At 42.0% G+C, this 14,768-nt stretch overlaps 2 protein-coding genes across 4 annotated transcripts; one reads left to right on the top strand and one right to left on the bottom strand.

The window, feature by feature from the left end:
* Nucleotides 1–36: 36 nt before the first annotated feature.
* LOC136420470 (cyclic GMP-AMP synthase-like) lies at nt 37–5,719 on the bottom strand. Of its 2 annotated transcripts, XM_066407417.1 has the most exons (4): nt 5,444–5,719; nt 3,969–4,019; nt 1,756–1,817; nt 37–1,519 (listed from the first exon to the last, which is right to left on the bottom strand). In XM_066407417.1, the coding sequence occupies exons 2-4, from the start codon at nt 4,016–4,018 to the stop codon at nt 429–431; spliced, it is 1,203 nt and encodes a 400-aa protein (XP_066263514.1). In that variant the 5' UTR covers nt 4,019; nt 5,444–5,719; the 3' UTR covers nt 37–428. The 2 variants fall into 2 exon arrangements, with proteins under 2 accessions (XP_066263514.1, XP_066263512.1); XM_066407415.1 differs by lacking the exon at nt 5,444–5,719 and having other exon boundaries at nt 38–1,519; nt 3,969–4,367.
* Nucleotides 5,720–6,549: 830 nt separating this feature from the next.
* Nucleotides 6,550–10,471, top strand: LOC136420471 (oxidoreductase HTATIP2-like). Of its 2 annotated transcripts, none has more exons than XM_066407419.1 (6): nt 6,550–6,698; nt 7,189–7,378; nt 7,661–7,780; nt 8,497–8,634; nt 9,014–9,075; nt 9,429–10,471. In XM_066407419.1, the coding sequence occupies exons 1-6, from the start codon at nt 6,622–6,624 to the stop codon at nt 9,640–9,642; spliced, it is 801 nt and encodes a 266-aa protein (XP_066263516.1). In that variant the 5' UTR covers nt 6,550–6,621; the 3' UTR covers nt 9,643–10,471. The 2 variants fall into 2 exon arrangements, with proteins under 2 accessions (XP_066263516.1, XP_066263515.1); XM_066407418.1 differs by having other exon boundaries at nt 6,597–6,933.
* Nucleotides 10,472–14,768: the final 4,297 nt, after the last annotated feature.

Here is a 14,768-nt window from a genome sequence, read left to right as displayed (position 1 = left end):
AAATACCTGTAAAACCTGCGTTAAGAACACAGCACATTACGTCACATTTGCAATCGTTAATAAACTTCCTTTAATCCGTTCTTAGGTGTGATTTTCTCCCCTTGCCCTCGGTTTATGAGCAATGTTTTTTCTTCTTTTAATTTCAATTTCTCTTTGTTGCTGACTATTTCTCAATCTGTATGTGCTGTTAAAACTACATATGTACAAAAGATAGAACTAAGTTTTCATAATAACATACTTTGATGTACCCTTTATCACACAAAAGCGAGTTGTTTTGTAGTTTTTCTTTTTGTTATGTAAACATTAAGAATTAGCCTTTTAAGATTAAGAATTTACATTTTGGTACTCCCGTAGCATTTGCACATCGTCTCAAATAGCATAGCTATAATCTCTCTCTATATACATATATATCAGTTGTGGTCCGGCGTCTAAAGAGACATAGTGACCGGAAACTGGGCTCTTAACAAACGTGTCCTTTCCTGTTCGCTCGCTAGGAGGCTCTCCACCTTGCCAGTCATGCTCACCAGCCTGGGCTCAGGCACGTTCCGCAGCACGTTGACGTCATCCATGTAGAAGTGAGGGAGGCTCTGTCTCTTCAGGTAGCCGTGCAGCAGCCGTAACATCTCCATGAAGCACGCCGCGAAGCTGTAGGCGTGCCAGTCGTCCTCGTCAATGTGCTGGTCAAACATGTGCATCAGGGCTGTCTTCATGGCGTAATCCGACAGGTGGCGCAACATCGCGTCCTTGCGGAAAGCGTGTTTCATGACTTGCAGTACTTTTATCCTTCGGCCGCCGTCGGCTTGTGACAAGTATCTGACGACTTTTCCTTCCTCTACGCAGAAGCATCGTCTCCAGTAGTAGTCTGACAGTGTGTAGTCCGGGTCGTCTCTGTACGATATCGCCACCAGAAACGGTTCTAGCTGGTCGACCGTGCCTAGAGCGGGAAGGAGACGAATTGTGACGCCGTCTTCCGTACTTAGCCGAACTCCGACTCTCTCGCCTCCGAGTGCGTTGCGACAGTCTGGGTGAATGATGACATTCGGTAGCCCCGTTTCTTCCAGCGCTTTTAGAACTATTTTCTGTAGACGCTTTGTTACTTTGATGGGTGAGATGTATCCCTCCCCCGTGCGACACCCCGACCATGTGTCCTTCCCAGCGTTCTTCGAACCTCTCCGAGACCGCACGCACACGTAGTCCGTAGCCGGTCGGCGCGTCTCGGAACACTTCGGGCCGAGTCGAAAGGGCACGACGACGTCGAATTCGTCGGGGATGCCGTTTTTCATTCCGTCGTATCCGCTTCCGACACACACGAAGTCCCCTATGGCCATGCTGTACTCGTTTTCTTGTACAAGTGGACTTAACGCTCCCAACACGTCGGCGACGCTTTGTCTAACACTTAAAATTGCGCTACAAGGGATCTCAAGTTTGCTCTTGTAATACGTGCGAATGTATTGGTCCAGGTATGACTCACTGCCCGTTCTTCTGATTGGTCGCTTTGTCAGGATGCCGAGTGACGTAGCTACAGAAAAACAAAATAGAAAGTAAAACAATTGCAAGCATCAATGAAATATACATTGAAAATTACAATGTTCGGACACTGCTCGGAATGTGCAACACATGTTCCACTTCATATAATCATTTGTATAGACCCTGATATATTGCTGATAGACCCTAGACTCCATCTTTTGATATGCTTGTAGAACACAATTCACAGCTTTTTAGGTCAAGTATCCTTGAAGATAGAGATACACTTACATGTCCTCTTCTTGACGGAGGATGGCTTGTCCCAAAACCGGACCTTCGTCGCCATGGTGACTCTAAAACAACAAACACATTTCAATGAATTCTGGAAAGAACAAGTACAATTCACTACTTCACTACTAGTACTAACTCACACGTAGAATGCTAACCTTCAATCACATTGAAACAGCGTTGTCATTTGAAATCCAATAAGATACATTTACCCGACGGCCATTCTTGCACAATATACTCCGACATATGCATATTTCTAAATCTCAGTTTTTGTTGCGAAGTAAACGGGACACCCGCCGATACTAAAGGATACAGAAGAAATAAAGCAACATAATGACAAATTCAACCAGCCCCTCTCCGCAAAAAGATAAACAAATTCTTCCAACCGTTATAACGTCAGAATGTACCAAACCAGCTTTTAGCAATCGTGACACTGTCTAACAAAACAGTCCGCAGTTTCCGCCATCCCTGGTGTTCAACTTCGTCAAAAGACCTGCTACTGTTTCCCGTGGTATCCATGGTTAGGACACTTCTACTTAATGAAGTTAAGGGCTGTTTTGGGAACCCCATAATTACCAGGGCGCGGACTGAGTAGCTAATGATGAAAGGTTAGCGTAGCTCATAATCGAACAACGGCGACCTTTTGTACCTCTTACTTTTGATATAACCCAATCAAGCGAACCCAAGCCCTGCACTCTGAGAACAAGTATTGTGTATAACAAGATGTGGGAATAACTTCATTCAAAACTCACATGTTGAATCACACAATCTCATTTATAAAACGCAGTCAACATTTTTAGATTGATCAATTTATCTATTTTCTTGTGACATCGAAATAGGTGGTCCGTTTGCTTTGAACTCATTTTGTTGAACATCGCGATGAGGATAAATGTTGTGTGGTCAGGTGCGTTGTAAGCTATGTTGACTCTCCCTGGACTCTATCGCAGCAGTTGTTTTGAGTATACTGATAAAAAAACGTCGCCTACTCCCAGCAGGAGGAAATCCTTTCACAAACGTGGAGACTTTGTAGCCATGGCAACGTTTAAAGTGCACTACTTAAGGTACATCAGAAGATTTAGTGCACCCCATAACGGTAATCTGTGCGGCCGGTACAACTGGTTTCCACAATAGTCTTGTGTCTACTAAGAAAAACAAATAGAATCACAGCGCTACAATAACGTCTCTAAACCACTACTTACGGGGAAAGACTCTCACAGATTCTGACTTCTTTATCAAAGCAGAGCTTTGTGAGGAGAATGTTAACTCCATTTTTGTACAAACAAAAAGGAGATAGGGCCTGTTGGGAAATATTGAACATTAGAACTCTAGAAGATTGTAAATGGGTGGTACGAGGGTGATGTGTTACACCGAAGGGCGCTTAAACCGGCTGGCTATATAGATACGGATACCGACACTGATATAGGGGCTGAAGAGTCGATCACATCTGTCTAGATGTAAGAACGAAAACACAAAGACGCGTAGGGCGTGTAGGACTTTCCTTCACTTGTTTGAGAGTAAAAGGCGGACGGTTAAGAATGGGGAGAGTGGAAATTAATGCGTACGTCTTCAGTAGAAAGGTTAAAAAACGACTACTGATAACCCTTGAAAAGCATGGACCAAGCAGGATCCAGATAAGAATATTAAAGAGCTTCTCTGAAGCCTGCTACTAAAGTAATACATTACTCTGTATACTGCTCTTCGGTTTTGGAAGGCTGTAGGTACCTAGGTATGGTGTTGCTACTGCTACTCTCACCCGGTGTTCTGAAAGACTTTCGCCCACACTTGAACTGAAATGTAAGTGTGTGATTCTTCTAGAATGTTGTCTTTCTTCAGTTCACTCGTAGCCCGTGATAAGACCTTGGACGGTGGGAGGTGGGTGGGGGTATCAACGTAATCATGCTGAACGGACACAAAGATCTCGACCTTACACACCACTGTCACGCCTTGCCAGCATCATTAGCAACTCGCCCGGCCATATACTAGTACGGCATATGATCGTCCTACAATAGCAAACTGAGCCATACAGGTGTCCTGCAAAATTCAGCCGTCTTGTTACAGAAAAGGCTGTCCTAGAATAGTAGATCCTTGCCAGCGGTTGGTTCTGTTACAGCCTGCTTGAAAATTTTACAGCAGGCTGTAACAGAACCAACCGCTCTAAACATCAAAATCGCACGAAGGCCTGCGGCGAATCTGACCTCGCTTTTAGCGGAACCTACCTTTCCGTTCCATGGGTCTTCCTCTTTCGCTTGGACACCAACTGCGACATCCTGAAATGCAACAACCCCGTCAGCAGCTGTTAGACCTCACGTCCTCCGTGTTCTCTGACCTGTATGTTTGGTGCAACTGATTTGATGCTCGATAGACTTCTAAAAGGTTATGCTTCCCTAGCCGTACACAAAAGGCCAGGAGACCTGACTATGAATGACGTAACCGGATACCAGGTTAGTATGAAGGACCCTGGTTGGGGCATGCGCGCACTGCTTATAGTAAAGTCTTCCTTGCCTTAGTCTTGCAGCCAACCGATGTAGTGTATGTAAATAATCGTTGTTGTTGTTGTTCAAGATGCAATGTATGTCGAAAGACGGTTGCGTTATAGCAATATATAGGTCATGCCTAGTTAACTCTTTTTGATGTATAAAAAAACTGCGAAAAGTCCCTTTTTTGTACACCTAACTATTCCGTGTTCAGTATGTTTCCAACTTCTCACTCGTGTAAGTACATATCTATGATTTAAACAGGACAGACAGTTATTTTCTGACAGAAATTGGTTTGTTTCGCTCAAAGTGTGACCTATATGATAGCCAACCCTAAGGCCTAACCTATAATGATTACTGTCAAGAACCTACAAAACAGCTTTTCATCAGCCGCCGTGCTGCCCTGTGTCTGTTGGAGGGAAAATTCATTGTATATGGATGAAGACATGGCATTTTAAGGTATATCTAACAAAAAGACCATTACAACTTGGTCGCCTGTACAAAACTCTCTAACCATACGCTATAGATACACGTACTACTAGTATGTTAGTTCAACTTACTGTGCAAACGATACGAAAGCAACTCTTTAGCATTTTATGATTTTGTACCCTATATATCAAATTGACGCAATCACGAATCACTTTGACTAACTGTACCTGCCTTTCTCACTACTAACACAGTAGAAAACATGCACAGAACCTTGTCTACTTGTTGTACATGGGTGCTGTTTGTCCATCACAAAGACACACTTGACATAACCACCTGCTACTTATTTACCTTAAGACCAAAGTTGTTGTGTCTTCTCGGCGGAAGAAAATGGCCAAAATACGACGGTCACCGTGTTTGAGCACAAAAAAGGCTTACGTTGACTCTCTAGCCTCTACCAGGCTCCGCGGAAGGCTGGGAAAATAGCTGAAACTGGCCAAATAGAGTGAATAGTATGCTAAGGGAGTCGGCTACGGAGGTAGGGGCCATTTGCCATCCATGCATGCATCGAGAGGTCGCAAACTGTAACTTCTTTAGCGGACTAACTTCTCTGGCAGGCTATCCGTCTATTTGGCCATTTTCTACGATTTTTCCGGCGACCTGTGGAGCCTGGTAGAGGCCATGACCCTCTTCAAAATCAACAATTCAGACCAGAACCATAGTATAAAGTGTTCAGGGCCAGTCTAACACATGTGCACCCTCCTCATTCAAATATCACAATCTGACGTTACCTATTGAGTGTTCCTGTCCTACTGTAGTTTTCAGAGCTGCCGCAATGATGCGCTTCTGTTCCATGTAACCATTGTGCAACCAAGGGAAACCATGGTTTCCTGGCCTAGGCTGAAGTCTTGTCTCCAAAGCTGAGTCGCTCTAACTCTCAAGACAGTACGGCCCTTCTGAAGTTGTTACAGCTCCGTTGGGGATGTTGTCGGTGAAATTTTACGCGATAAGCAATCTTGTTTCCTTGACAAAAAACGCAGGCGCAACGCTTTGTTGACGGCCAAGGTATCGTTAACTTCTTGTATTGACTAAACATAACTAGGGTGTTTGATACCGCGGTTGTTTTCGTGGGCTGCAAATGGCGCTGTTTTAAAGGTTTCATACCTCAGCAACCACTCAGTAAATGCTAAAAGTTGGTTATGAGCTGACCTATTATCTTAACCTTGGCAATCGACGTAACGTTACCGATAAAGGCTTTATTTTGCACAGGTGCAAATAACATATTTGCTCACATCATACAACGGTCGCTAGATGTCGTTTCTGTACTGCGAAAAAGCACATCCGACATATCCTAGCCTACTTTCACTTCCGGACTATACGCAAGCCTTGATTTGATTTTGAGTTGATTTATTTGACTTTAAAAACGTACAGCCAGGGCTAACGTTACACAACTAGCCGAAAGCTATTACAAAGGGTTAGCCCTGGCCGATACCCGGCCGATGGACATTACCGGAAGAAGAAGAACAGTATTCAATTGCAAAGTTCAATACAAACACACACATGAAGGCGTACACAAAACGCAAAGCTAAAATACAAAGGTTCGGATTCTTCTCGTCTCTTTAAGATGGGATCTATATTAGCTACATCTGGCAAAAGCTGCTGCTGGGTTGTTTTGGATACTACGTAATTAGCTAGGGAAAAACCATAAATTGTCGTAGAGAGTGGTTGGGTGAAGTTTATATATGATCTTATATTTCATGGCTCTTCTTCTTTACATTGTCGTTTGTCAATTTCTGCCAATTTTCTCTCGGACGATCCTTATCTTTATCCTAGCCGTTCCTTTTTGGCTTTGTTTTGTTCCATTTTGACATACCCTGCCCTTACGATATTTAGTGATCCTTCCCTAATTGTAGTTGACCCCATATCACATTGAAGGAAGCCATTTTGTCTCTTCTTGGAGCTGCAGGAAATGCTTGTTTGTAGATCCGTCCTGCTCCGAGTTTCCGTGTGTAGAGTGAGATCACAGCCCAGACCTACGTGTGTGAGGTTAGTCTGCTAACGCGCGCGCTGGAAGGATTTGTTAATCTCCGATATTGCCGGGAAAATTGGAACGCTAACACTAATGTTGTGAATTGGGTCACGTACTGCAATTCGTGGAAAATCGCTAGATGGTGACGGTCAAGGTTGGCGTTACAGGTGTGATAAGTGTTGTGGTGATTCTCATTGGAGTTTTCCTTGCTTGGTTGGAGTACGGTACAACTGGGGAAGAGGAATACTGGAGGTGACTAGATATACTTTGCTGACCCGTTGATAAATTCGATGCACTTGAATTGAAATAATGATTTTAAGGAATTAATGTTAAGCAAGATATCTAAGATAGGACCTTCAAGCCGATGGTTAACTATCATTCTAATATGTCTTTTAAAAATCATTTTTCAGTGCTCGCTAATGTTGAAGATATACATTTATTGTATGGTTATCATACCGACTATGTTTATTGTCAGTTTCTAATTGTGCTAATGTTACCTCTCTCCAGAATGGCAACTGCAGCTGTCCAAACAGATGAGGAGTTTCTTGCGACCAATCAGAGTGCTTTCATGGTGGGAGCTACAGGAGAAACGGGAAAGCACATTTTGGAGGAGCTGACTAACCGGAAGATCTTCCAGACCGTCACTCTGATTGGTCGAAGAGAGGTCAAATATGATGGGGAGAAATACCAGTCCATTGTAATTATTCTTTTGACATCATTACTTCTTCAATTGTTTTTGATCTTTGATTTCAACTCTATATTTGTAAACCTATGAGAATGTTTTCCATTAATTCATGAATATCTAGTTCTTATTATTATAAACTATAGAATTAAGAAGAAAAGCAGAAGGAAGTTTTTTTTATCTCTTTATTCAAATGTCTATACAAAGCTTTTTGTGACCTTATTGTCTATCACTAAACTTTGATAACTTGAAACTTCTTGAAATAAGATCAAGAACAACAATATGTTATTTGTGCAGGTCCAGAAGGTTGTAGACTTTGACAACTTGGACAGTCATGCTGAAGTCTTTAAGGACCATGATGTGGGCTTCATCTGTCTTGGAGCCAGAGCTGGTAGCGCAGGGGTAACCAGCAACCTGGTAAGTCATTTGCTTAAGCTGAGATACTGTAAATGGGGAAATGTTCACGGCGGTTTTATGTTCACCTGGTGACTTCTTCACCGCGAAATTAAAACCACATTTTTTTTCTGTATTTCTGCCCGCCTACCCCTTTGTTTCAACCGCAAACTTAAAACCACCGCAAATACTTCATTTTCTCCCGCAAAATAAAATCCCCGCGAACATTTTCTCGTTTACAGCATTCCTTTCTACTAACATCAAGGCATTGTGGAGAGATTTGTGAAAAACCTATGCCAATCCTTCAAACAATTTTGTGCATTTGTGACTTCAAATCAATGGTTCAGAAATTGTCTAGCGTCTTGAATTTTGTTGGGTTTATAGATTTAATGTGGTACTGCAAAGCTTTTTTTAGATTCATCATCTCTAGGTATTCTGTAAAGGGACAATCCCCCTTTGCTTTTTGTCAGAAATTGCCAACTATACTCATGAAAAATGTTTTTTTCAAACCGCAATTTCATGCAACTCAAAAGTTGTATTGTCAATTATTATGAATTATCATTTGATGTATATATCAGTGCTTGGTTGATGAAGGTTGCATATCCAGGCACAGGGTGCGTACATACGAGATAGATCAAACAAGTTGAAAAGGTCTTAGAATTGAGACCTTACCAAGCTGTATTTTCAAATTTTGTCTAATCTATTTCAGTGCTTTGAATGTTGCTGCTTTTGTACTTTAGCCTGCCCTGAGGAAGGTTGACCATGACTACGTGGTGAAATCTGCTGAGCTAGCCAAGCTCGGGGGATGTCGTCATCTTGTCCTGTTGTCAGCTATGAAGGCCAGTAAGGATGCCTCTCACCCATACTCCAAAATCAAAGTAAGCGTGCCGATTCACACACTTGATAAGTGCAATGCACCTCTACAAAATATCAGTCTATCACATACATATAGTTACTGTACAAAAAGTCAAACCTGTATTAGTGACTGCCTCTGCATAAAGACCATCTGTCTATGTACAGTGATCAATGAGTGACATCCTTAAGCATATTGATTTTGTTCCAAATCCCCTTGAGAAAAAAACTGGGTCATTTTTTCCTGAACTGATGAACAGCAGAAGACAATACTGATGTGTGCTGCATATACTTGAGGTAGTTTATGAAGAAATTTAGGCCAGTTTTAGTTTAAAGTTTGCCAGTTATGGATGAATGTTATTTGTATGTTTTCCTAAAAATCAGTCCTATTTTTTTATTTGACAGGGGGAGGTAGAGGAGGAAGCAAAAGCCCTTGGCTTTGACAGACTGTCCATTTTCCAGCCAGCGTGAGTTCAAAATCTACCAAGCTTTACTTTGCTTTTCATTCAAGAGGTAACAGTTAATAGTTACACTTTTGCTGTGTTAATCTCAGGGCTGGTTTCCAGCTTTTAATCTTTTTCCGTCCCACTCATTGCTTGGGAGCCAACGTGTTGAATTTCCCTTGTTAAATTCATCATTTTAAGCTTACGAAGATACATTTTCATCAATTTCATGTCATAAAGTTAAGATTTTGGGACGGACAAGGTAAACCTTTTTCCGTCCCAACAAGCAAATTTCCGGGACGGGTCCTGGAGACAGCCCTGGTTAATCTTGTACATTTTTACATCATTTGTAATCATGTATATTTTTTACATGATAGGGTCATCATGGTGGACAGAAAAGATGAAACCAGGGTTGGAGAGTGGTTTCTAAAGAAGGCACTGGCACCGGTCGCTTTCTTCTTCCCAACTGCCCTCACTGTTCCCATAGCAACGCTCGCTAGGGCGATGGTAAACACGGTCCTAACACCCAAGGACAAGGATGTGGAGGTTCTGGACAACAAAGCTATTCATCGAATGGGGGGCAAAAAGTAGCAACTTTTAGAATAACTTGTTGTTGCAAGATTTGTATTATGATGACAAGGAATACCAGGATTCAACATCTAGAACTAGACAGAACTTTCGATAAGGCACTTAGTTTCCCTCACATCTTTATCCCTAATTCATATTTCATAAGTCATATTTTTGGTGGTATCTGTTATGTGCAGCACGAAGGGTAGTTATAGGGTTATTGTTGTATGGTGCAATAGTAAACATTCATGACAAAGATATTTTCACATTAGAAATCTTTAAAATCCTTCCATTTCTTTCTAAATTATCCTGCTCACAAATCTAGTATAAAGTAGAGTGGATTCATTCCTCAAGCTAACCGACATCTTTCACACTGCAGTCGTTCCTCAGTAAGACATCTGGAGCCGCATAGTTCCCATTTAGAACTTTTATTCAGTCTAGTACCACAACGTTTCGCCTGCTCACAAATCTAGTAAACAACTTTCAAAACAAACTATGCTGAAAGTATGACGTTGGCAGAGGGGAAAGATATTTGAGACTTCTTCAACTTAATTCTATTTTTGACTTCTACAACATTCAATATAACGTTATACAGTAAATACAAAAAATCTAAGATGTTCTTTCTTGAAATGTTAAGATTGAGCACTCTCATAATTAGGAACCATATTATTACAAACAAAGAAAGTATTTCGTGTTGCCTTTATACAGTGCATACAACAACACAATACACAACTTATCAAACTTACAGTGTGTTAACAATTTCTTCAAATATAAAGCAATAATTCTGCTACACTAGAACTCAACATTCTATATTACAGAACTTCTGAACAAATAAAGGGATCATGGAGCAAAATTTTGTCAAGTACATGTATGAGTGTCTTACTCTGTATTGATAGAGTACATAGAGTGGGGGAAGGTATTTCAGCACTAAGGAAAGGGATGGTACAGAAAAGTACATGGTGGGGTATGGTCCTTCAGCACTAAGGAAAGGGATGGTACAGAATAGTACATGGTGGGATGGTCTTTCAGCACTAAGGAAAGGTATGTTACAGGGTGAAGATGGTCTTTCAGCACTAAAGGAAGGGTGATATGGGTATTACAGGTTTGGGGATGGCACCTCAGATAACGCTGGGGACAGTATATGGTATACAGTATAATACAGGGGGCGCTGTCCTTCAGCCCTGAGAAAAGGGATGGTACATAAGAGTACATGGTGGGAGAAGGCCCTTCAGCACTAAGGATAGGAAAGGGATGGTACAGGATAGTACAGCATGAGGGAAGGTCCTTCAGCACTAAGGAAAGGGGTGGTACATGATAGTATAGAGTGGGGAAGGTTCAGTACTCACAATGAACAAGTGGTAACTGATGAAGTCAGGTTTAATATGTCAGATGAGGTGGACATTGAACATCCTGGCTAAATACTTTGACGACGGTAAGCTGCTTTCTTGTTGGACTCATCCATTTTTAACATAGATAAATTCATGCTCAAGCTTTTCGACCTGCGAATTTTGCCTTTGTTATCGTTCTTGCATGTTATTAAGGAATCACCCTTGGATGTGTTAATGGGTATGTTTAGGGCTTGTTGATACGACATCTTTCTAAGTGTTTCTTTGTTTGAGGGTTCGGGTTTGTATCCAGCCCAGTACTTCAAGTTAGTCTGCCATCTGCTTGCCTGTGTTGGGTTGTTGTATAAAGTCATAGCCATTGAAGCTAAAGCCATGCGCCTGGCCCCGTACCTGCCTACTACAGGCATGCCGTACGATCTAATGTTCGTCTTCCTCTGACATGCATGTATCAGTGAGACTGATTTGTTACGAGGGTATGTGCTGTAGGATGGATGTTTGCCACCTGCCCTGGTTGATGAAGGAAGAGCCACCTCAGCTGTGGCAGCGTAGAAAGTTACAGCGTCATCCTCTACTTTATCAGATGTCAGAGGGAATGACAGGGGGCGCGTTGTGGTATTTTGGTAGTTGTAGTGCTCATCAGGGATTTCCCAGTATTGATGTAGTGATGCTGGTCGTGTGTTCTCGTAGTCAAAGTAACTGTCGGGAATGTGCCAGTAATCATTATCAATAGGAGTCTCCGGTGAAGTATTTTGGTAGTTGGAGTAGTACTCGTCGGGAATTTCACTGTATTGCTGCTCATCACCTAGGGGCACATCTGTCTCTTCACATGGGACTGAAAAATTGACATTTGGTCCACTTATCGTAAAGTGATTCAGGCTGATGATACCCCGTGGCGGAGGCCCCTGTAAATTACCAGCAGCCTGGTTGTCCTGTGAACAATAGCCCTTCGCTCTGATGCTACATGTAATAAGTGTTGCTATGAGAAAAAACCCGACTACAGATGACAACGTGATGATTCTGACTGGTAAGGATTTTCCCTTTTCTGGCTGCATTGTCACCATGCTACTTGTATCAGGGCGTGTTTGAATGAGGATAGTCTTGGTTGTTTTAGTCTTGGTCGTTTCTGTCGTCTGAATCTTTATTTCATCTGTGCACATGGTGCCATCAGAAAAGTTGGACACAGTGCTTGTCTTTTCTTCACACACAGTACCATCAGCAGTACTGGACATGGGTGCAGTGAAGACGTGTTGGAAAGTCTTGTTCCAAGTGTTGACAACACATGTTACATTCATCATTTCCTCTTGACCTCTGCTGTAGCATTTACCTTGCGACTGGCTCCTGTTTCCATTTGAGATGACATCGGAGAGAACTATAGCAACAATATGGGATTTGTCTACACCCATTGGAACAATCTGCAGGGTAAAGTCTTCCCCAATTGCCAACCTTATGCTGCCTACGTCTTTCCAAGCTAGTTGGCACAAGCTAGTGATGTTAGTGATATGTTCATCTGATTTTTTGTCAGTTGATATGATAACAACTGGTAGATTGTACTTCATCTGGCTTCCTGAAGTCAACTTAACTGCCAATGATCTGCATTGCCCACTTGGTTCTACATTTGGCCGAACTAGCTGTCCGAGAGAGTCATGTTGCATCTGGATGTTATATTGTTTTAGTTGAGAACCGGTTATACAGAAAACTGCCTCATTCACCTTTAGTGCAATGTAATGACCAAGATAACGATAGTGACGATAATCAAGGCACCAGTGCATCAAAAAAGAAGTAGAACCATCGAGAGCAAGCAATGTATTTTCACTCACTGTCAGTTCTTTTAGCACTTGTAGCCTTTTCATAGTTTCAATTGACAAACACGTCAATGCATTTCTGCTCAAATCTAGGCGGCCGAGCCTTGGCAATGATGCCATTGAGTGAAGGCTTTTGATGGAATTTGATTTCAAGGAAAGTTGGGTCAAACTTCTAAGATTGTAAAACCAAAATGGCTGGATGCTTTGTAGTGAGTTATTGTCAAGCAACAATACTCTCAAATCAACAAGCTTTCCGAAACATTTCGAATCGATGTTAGTTATGTAGTTGTGGGATAGTGATAGAGTGTGTAGCAACTCTGGAAACTTCAAACCGTCAAACCAGGTTCGCTTGACATGAGTCAAATTGTTGAAGTCAAGATGTAAAGAGTTCAAAACATGAAAACCAGTCAAAGTATCAGGTTCCAAATCTGTGATTCCACATTCATGTAAAGCTAGGTCATATAGTGCTGAGTGCTGAAGTGGCCGTAGTTTCTGAGCTGAGAGTTTCCCAAATACAAACCCTCTAACCCCAATCCGTGTAGCGTCAGGCAGGCATGTTTGAGAGGTATTCTGCACAGTTAGATCATGTTGTTGGTTCAATTGTGCAGTGCATAAGAGACAAGCATCATGGTAATCAACCTTATGCACATGCATGCCAGAATGAATGGAAAATGGACATGATTTTGTGTTTTTGCACCCAGGGAAACATGTAGAGTCTAAACTTTCACATCCTACCAGAATGATGAAAACAATTATCATCTTCATTGTTACTTTTATGAAGATAGATTTGGAAGGCTTACTCGGTACTGGGAAATCTGGGATTTTATCGAAGCTTATGTGTGCCTTTCTGCCAGCCCTCTTCAGTTTTCTGCTGCAGGGTTGTTACCCCTTAGCCACATAGGTCGTCTCACCTGAAAATAAACTAAAATTATCAGTTTTGTGCGCCCTACGTCGATTTTTGTATGTAGGTATGTTACTAGAAAAGTTGCTCACATACATATATTTCTGTGAGCTTTTGTGCATTTGTTATTCTTAAGATACTGGACCCCATCTGCTCCTATGTTTTGTCCACAATCGACTTATTAAAGAGGTCTAGCTGCTGCGCAGGGGCCGTCAAGACTCTACGCTAAATTCAGAAAAATTATGGGTTGATTGCGGCAATCACGCATTGCGTTAAATTATAGCAGGCTAACTTTGCTTTACGCTAAATGAGGGCCTGCATGGGGGGGTCCCAAAAACGCTCTACGCTAAATTCAGAGGGCCGGCTATGTAATACGCTAAATTCAGAAAGCCTCCCTACGCTCTACGCTAAATTCAGAAAAGCCTCCCTACGCTCTACGCTAAATTATGGAGTACTAGTAATCAGCAACGCTCTACGTAAAATTAAAACGGCCGATTACGCTCTACGTAAAAGGGGCATGCAGGCCCTCCTAAATTCAGGTGCCAATTGTGCTTCACCTAGGTCATATATAGATATATAGAATATTGAACCAATTTCACTCTATGTTAAATCAAGTGGAATGGCTGAATCCTTTTTACATTCTACCATGCAGACCCCCTTTTTACCATTGACGTCTTAGCAACCCCATGCCCTGACATCTTCTGGTATCATTAAGCCTAATCTAGCAACATTAGAGACAGACACCAATTGTATTAGAGACACCAATTCTGTTTGTCAAGATTAGGGAATGGCAGAAGTTTCTGTTCAACTGTATCAACAAGATTCTGTCAAAGGACATTCATCTGGGGAAGACCCTTACCGGTATTCATGCTATTTGTACCTGAGTCACCCAAAGCCATTTAATGCTTGTATTCTGCCAACAACAAGCCACAAAGCATTACAAAGAGTCTAACGTACCTTCCTCATAAGACAAGAAACCTTGTACCCTCCTTCGTCCGTCTGCCTATTCAAGATGTCTGGGGTGTTGTTCCGGGTACCTGCGAGCATGTATCTGCATGCTGTGATGTCACTGCTGAGCAGTCTCAGTTCTTCATCTGTGTT

Source organism: Branchiostoma lanceolatum, chromosome 15 (assembly GCF_035083965.1).
Source record: "Branchiostoma lanceolatum isolate klBraLanc5 chromosome 15, klBraLanc5.hap2, whole genome shotgun sequence".
NCBI classification, from domain to species: domain Eukaryota; kingdom Metazoa; phylum Chordata; class Leptocardii; order Amphioxiformes; family Branchiostomatidae; genus Branchiostoma; species Branchiostoma lanceolatum.
Note: the sequence above shows the minus strand (reverse complement) of the source record. Positions and strands in the feature narration are given on the sequence as shown.